At 32.2% G+C, this 7,002-nt stretch overlaps 1 protein-coding gene across 1 annotated transcript; it reads right to left on the bottom strand.

The window, feature by feature from the left end:
• Positions 1-3,450: 3,450 nt before the first annotated feature.
• LOC139094302 (carboxypeptidase N subunit 2-like) lies at positions 3,451-6,709 on the bottom strand. Its single transcript, XM_070645327.1, has 3 exons — positions 5,272-6,709; positions 3,658-4,015; positions 3,451-3,598 (listed from the first exon to the last, which is right to left on the bottom strand). The coding sequence occupies exons 1-3, from the start codon at positions 6,695-6,697 to the stop codon at positions 3,547-3,549; spliced, it is 1,836 nt and encodes a 611-aa protein (XP_070501428.1). The 5' UTR covers positions 6,698-6,709; the 3' UTR covers positions 3,451-3,546.
• Between the last annotated feature and the right edge of the window lie 293 nt (positions 6,710-7,002).

Raw genomic sequence — 7,002 nt, 5'->3', positions numbered from 1 at the left:
TTATCACTTGATTAGATAATATTATTGAAATTTACCCACATCCGCCCTCCCCCCTTCTCCTGTGCGTAATAAATGAACAGTTCAAAGGAAGTTTGTTTTGCTAAAAATTACTGGTTTGCTGATCTATTGTGAGGATTGGGATTAAAATGTTCATTATTGCGTCGAACAGTTCCATGACCTGAGCTACTTCTCATCCTTTGTGCATTTATCCATTCTTCTCGTGTGATTTCTGTAAATATTATTGAATTAAAATTAGAGAAAATATCAAAAATATCCAAAAAGTGATTTTGAGTCATGAATAATCATACTCAGGTATGGAGACGTGCTTAATTCATAGTGGTAGAGGTCTGAGTGATGTAAAACTTTTGTTAAGCTCAGACAAAAATATGTCAACTTGCCTTAAATTGTCAACTTGACAAAAATTTGTCAACTTGACAAAAAATATGTCAACTTGACAAAAATATGTCAAGTTGACAAAAATATGTCAACTTGACAAAAATATGTCAACTTGACAAAAATATGTCAACTAGACAAAAATATGTCAACTTGACAAAAATATGTCAACTTGACAAAAATATGTCAACTAGACAAAAATATGTCAAGTTGACAAAAATATGTCAACTTGACAAAAATATGTCAACTTGACAAAAATATGTCAACTAGACAAAAATATGTCAACTTGACAAAAATATGTCAACTTGACAAAAATATGTCAATTTGACAAAAATATGTCAACTTGACAAAAATATGTCAACTTGACAAAAATTTGTCAACTTGACAAAAATATGTCAACTTGACAAAAATATGTCAACTTGACAAACAAATATGTCAACTTGCCTCAAAATGTCAACTTGACTAAAAATATGTCAACTTGGCACAAAATGTCAACTTGACAAAAATATGTCAACTTGACATTCTAATACATGTCCCACAAATGACAAGCTTATAAATAGACATATGGTCGACTAATAGCAGTTTAATCACAACGAGACGTAGCAAGTGTATGACCCAAATATTTAAATTTAGACTATAAATCATAGTCGGGAATTCCTGATAAGATCAAGTAAACAAAATTTGTCATGGAATTACAGTCACATCAGTGTAAAAAATGACTCGGCATGAAACTTATCAACATCAAGTTATGCCATTTGGTTAGTGACAGACCTTAAAGGAGGGTTGATGGAGGATACGGAAGGTTGACCTTAAACTTACGTGGAGGTGGTGGTGGATTTGAAGGTACATTTGATCCAAAAAGTCTACTCCTTAATTGCTCAAAATTCGATGATCTACAGTCAGCGAATCTAATTCTTGATTGGAATAGACGAAAAACTAGAAAAAATTGAAATTATTTTGATAATGAAAATTAAATCAGCAAATTTGGAACTTACTTCTGTTTAGTATTGGCATATTTGTAATTCAGATTCTAAGCAGCTTATAAGTAGAATCAACTGAATGTCTTCTCGGCAGCTACTGCTTTCTATTTAGAGACATAAGAAATTAGACTTTTTTTTTGATTAATTTAAATTTATTTTAAAAGAAAGTTCAAAAACTATATCAAGGTTGAATTCTTGATTGAAGAACAAAAATCATCAAAAATCTTATTTGATTAAATAAAAATTTGAAAAAATAATCTAAGACAAGTGTCGACCTTTGAACAATTCAAAAATTTATTGCCGAAATGGTGAAATTTGATTTATATTTTTTGAAATTACTAAATAAAGCGTAGACATTAAAATCGAAGTGCAAAACCGGTTTTTGGGCTGCTTGAAATGCTTACGGCCTAGAATAGTCAATACTAAGCTACAAGCCGGCTTGATTCTAGATCAGTGGTGGACAACCTTTTCTTTTTCGCGGCACACTTTCAGAATAAGTCTCGAACAAAACCTGACACGGCATGCGGTTTATGGTATTACTAAAAGCTTTTTCAAGACACGGTCGTGTACCGCGGCAAATAAAATCAGTAGTGACCACCACTGCTCTAAATTAAGGCCGGATTTCATCGAATCTGACCTAAAACTAGAATCAAGCTGACACTAGGCCGGATTCATACTACGCACATATTAAAAGCTGAGACCTAAGCTTTCTCGAAATCCCGGTCTCGATAAATATTTAATATATCACTTCTTGCTACACTTGATATAACTTAAACTTAGAATTCCTTTGAATTTTATTATGAGTAATTTTTTAAAATCCTTTTATTTTTATTTTCATTTATTTAATTTCTATTAATTTATTTTTTAAATCACACAACTTACACAACTTGTTTACAACACCTATCAACGATTTCTAATCTATTAATTAGTTTTTTTTACGGATGATAATAATTTTTTGAAAAAAAAAAACGAATAAAGTTTAATTTTGTAGTTACGTTTGACTTTTTCAAAATACAAAAAACAAATGACAAGGAAACAGAGCGAAACAGAATCAAAAAAAAAAAAAATTCTATCTCAACTCTCAATATTCTCATTTCTCCTTTTATTCTCAATTATGAAACACATGGACAGAATAAATTCTCAATTTTTTGAATATTTAGATTTTAAGAGTAATTTTTAAAATTTTTTTATATTATTTTAAAATAAATTATTATATTGACGGTATTTGTATGTCAAACCTACTTCCAAATTCTAAATTTTATCTAATTTTTGCTTATCCCTCACCTCCTAAAATTTATGCTTCTATTCAATATGTTTTGACAAAATTTTTCAATTTGCGAGACCAAAACGGACTAAATTTTTATTTAAAATCCCATGATTTCCCATTTTGCGATTAATTCAATGTTAAAATCAGTAGTGATCAATCTGTGTCCAAAAATTTGAAAACGACAAGGCCAGTTTCGGGTGGCATCTGACACCAGTGGACAAAAATACGTCAAAGCTAGTCATTAACTGGACATTAACATTTTGACGATTTTTTATTCCACTGAGTTTACTATCCACTATATTATATCCACTGAGTTTTCTTTTCACCTGTGCCAATTTCTCTATCTGGTAGATCGTCATTAATCGTTGTCCACTGTCTTTTGCGTTGGTTGTCGTTGTAATTCCATTCCTGTTTGAATTATGTTGCTTTCATTGTACATGTTGGATTCAGAGATGATATGTTGTTAGCATTACCATTAAAATCATAATTGTGGGGCGTCTATCCTTGAAGCATGGGTTGAACAGGGTTTTAATCATTGCATTTAAGGTATCCTTTTAAAGCATCCTGGTGTATTTAGTGATAACAGGGAATATCGCGAGAATTTATACACTTGCCATTTTGTCAACTTTAAAGTCAAAATTCGGCTTCCACAATTCAAAACCTAATATGGCGTAATACAAAAAAAATCAACGACTGAGGTGTCCCCAGGCACAGAAAAGTTTGCATATCACTGGTTGTTAATGATTCAAGCCAAAAAGTCAATATAATAATAAATTCTGAATCATGGATATTATCTCATAAGATAGCTCCTAATTTAAAGTAAACAAAAGTTTTATTCATCCTTTTTAATCTTGACTTTTTCTTAATAAAATAAAATAAATTTTTTAGCATTTTATTCGATGATGATTAGTGTCGCTGAATATTAATAGGTCGTACTCGCCATCCAGTATGACTATACCTGAAATATATTTTTATGTTCAATCAAAAGATTAGTCCCAAAAATTTAATAATACTTACGGTGATTTTAGACCATAAAAATCAATTAAGAACGGCCGGTCCATCGTGTGGGCAATAAATGGGAATCTTTCATCCCCACGAAACACCAAAATGACATTATTGACCCATGTCACACGAAATGTTCGCCATTGACTTGCTTGTAGGATATTTGGTGTCGATACATTTGCATATATACTTCCTAGATTATTTTGAATTATTGTCCTTGTGTTGTTTTGGGCACCAATAATTATGTCAATTCTTGGATTATGTGAATTTGAAAGGGTTATGTGGACATCACGTGATGATAGGATTTGAGCATGTAGACCCGGATAACGTCCCTCATGAAATGTATAATTCATGGTAAAATTTGTTTGTGTATCTTTAAAAAATAAAGTTGTGGATGAACAAAATTTTAGGAAGCGATAAAGAGTTTAACAAATGAGCAGCAGATGACGTATAGAACATCTGGTTGTGATTAAGTAATATTTTACGCTTGTTTATGTATTAGATAGTTGAGCATTAGACATTTAGGTTGAGTCATGTTGACTATTTCAATGTAAATTATGATCTGTACGAATCAGAAGTAGAGATAAGGAGATTTTTAGTTCTTTAAAGCATGAAACAAATGACGTTAAAATGGAAGGTTTGAAATTCAGCATGTTGACCTTAGTTAGACTACGCCCGACTGTGATTCATACTATTTTATCAGCTACCCTACTAGTTTTACTGGAGTTTTACTGGAGCTTGCAACAACGCTCATCTAAAGTGATGATAAGCGTCATTGTTATATTACTCAGTCTTAGGCTCATCCAGATATATTGATGCTCAGTTTCACGGCGCTAAGAATTAGTGATGATTAGTTTTATTGATGATCTCGTTTAATATTCTAAGTTGGGATGGCTAAACTCTTTAAATGGCGCCCAGCTTTAGGGATGCTTAGTTTTTCACATCTTTAGCTTGAATGTCAACAAACTTCATAAATGTTCAGCTTCAGTGATGCTCAGTTTTAGTATTGCTTTGCTCTAGTATTGCTCAGCTTCAGTGACACTGTAGTAATGTCAAGATTTAGAAGCGATCAGTTTAAGTGACTCTATGCTTTCACATACTCTCATTTTAGATTGCTACCCAGCATTAGTAATGTCAGTTTGAATGATTTTAAGCTTTTAATGTCACTCAGTGATTAGCTTGAGCGACGTCTAGCTTGAACTAAATTTATCTTAAGTGATATTAACCACTAGAACTACTTAGCTTACGTTACTCTCATTTAAAGTTATGTATATCATTAGCTCAACCTAAGTTCAACCTAATGTTGAGTGATGCTTAAACTAAATGATGTATATCTTACATGACACCTAAAATGAGGGGAGTAGCTGGAGACTTTTGGAAATAAGGTATGAAATCCTTTTGAATGGATATTTTTTTGTGTGCAGAAATTAAGGGGGGTTATGAGACAAATTGGAGAACTTTTTTTCCAAAAAAAGTGGGAATTTTTGATCCGCAAGCCCTACTTCCACCCTTGAATACGCCCTTACTTAGATAAAATGACGCCAAGATTGAACATCGCTTATCATAAACGATGTTCAGCTTAAAAAGCTCTAAACTTTTCACAAAAAATCAAATTATTCAAACACTCACCAACAAAGAACCTTGAATTGTCAAAGCATCTCGACAGCCTCTGCATATAATTCTCACGATTAAGATAAAACAGCCTAAAATTTTCACTGGCACACGAATTATTTAGAAAATTTAAAAACGACAACGACCGTGCGTCATCAAAGAACTGTTTATCAGCAGCAATAATTTGATTTCCTTGAACATATACATGAGCCAATGAGTTTAAATTGCCAAAATCATTACGATTAATTGACATTAAATTGTTATTTCCAAGAAATAGCTGAACCAAGCTTCCAATTGGTCTAAAAACACCAAACGGAAGTTCCGAAATTCGGTTATTTGTGAGTAAAAGTGTCGTTAAATTTTGAAGATGTCTAAACCATTGTGGATTGAGGCTGTTGAGTAAGTTGTAGCTGAGGTCAAGGTAGAATAAAGTTTTGAGGTTATCAAAAGTTGCGGACGGCATGTTTTGTACTGTAAGGAAATTGAAGGATATGTCAAGTTTCATGAGATTTTGAAGCTCATCGAAGATATTGTCTGGTAAATTGCTGATGTTGTTGGCAGTTAGGTACAAAAATTCCAATTTATCCAGTTCCGCAAACCATTTTGGATTCAAATCTGTAATTCCTGTATCATCAAGATGCAAGTCAGTCAATTTTGATAAACTGTCAAAGATTTTTGGCGGGAAATTTCCATTAATTGGATTAAAGCTTAAATTAAGCACTGCTAAGTCATCCAAATCATCAAATGTGTTCTCGTACAGCTCAGCAATGTCATTTGCGTACAAATAAAGGAATCGCAAGTCATCCAGATTCTCAAACCAGGCAGTATTAATCCTTGAAATTCTGACTCCAGCAAGCCTTAAATCCAATAAATTTGACAGTTCCTTAAATGTATCATTTGGTATAGACTCAAAGTCATTAAAACTTAAATTCAGCACTTCCAAATTTGATAAATTATCAAAAATATTTTCGGATATATTTTGAATTGAATTTCCAGACATATCTAAAGTTTTAAGCTTCTCATTCCTCCAAAAGGCATCGACAGACACTGACGAAATTTCATTGCCATTAATGTACAGCCTCACAACATTTCGACATCCTCGAAATGAATTATTATCCACAAATTCAATTCCAATACGATCTAAAGTTATGACTTGTAAATTTGGGAACTGCCTGCATATAATCTGTGGAATATTTGTAGTCAATCCATTTGCGAATGGAATTTCAGTCACATTATGGTCATTAAAGCCTGGATAATGATCACCATCGATTCTTGTAAAGTTGTCTAATCCAATTGGATTTGAAATGTTTAAGGCACACTCATACGTTGTCGTATTCCTTAATTGCCATAAATAGTAGGAACAGAAGATGTATTCAGACTCTTGGGCAGCACAAAATGTAACAAAAAATGACAAAATTAAGCCGATTCCGACAATTAATTTCATCTTAATCGATTAAATGTTCACAAAAAACTGAAACTATGGACACAAAAAATTGAAGGTAAATGGAAATGAGATAAGAAATGTTCGATAAGATAGAATAATGGAAGTGTTTTGAGTTTCTTTTATTTTGTGATTAGCTGAAAGGATGTAGCACTTGAAAAGAAATTTTCGTCAACAATCTGATAGCTTTAATGGCTTTGATAATGAACAATTAGACGATGAGGTGTTTATTGAGGTTGTATTTTGGTATATGTGCATTGAGGATAGGATGACTAGATATACTGTAGAAAAATGTAAACTGTGGCATA

This window comes from Chironomus tepperi, unplaced genomic scaffold, assembly GCF_022539635.2.
Source record: "Chironomus tepperi strain 1889 unplaced genomic scaffold, CSIRO-AGI_Ctep_v1 contig_354, whole genome shotgun sequence".
NCBI lineage: Eukaryota > Metazoa > Arthropoda > Insecta > Diptera > Chironomidae > Chironomus > Chironomus tepperi.
This window is presented reverse-complemented; position numbering and strand designations above follow the sequence as displayed.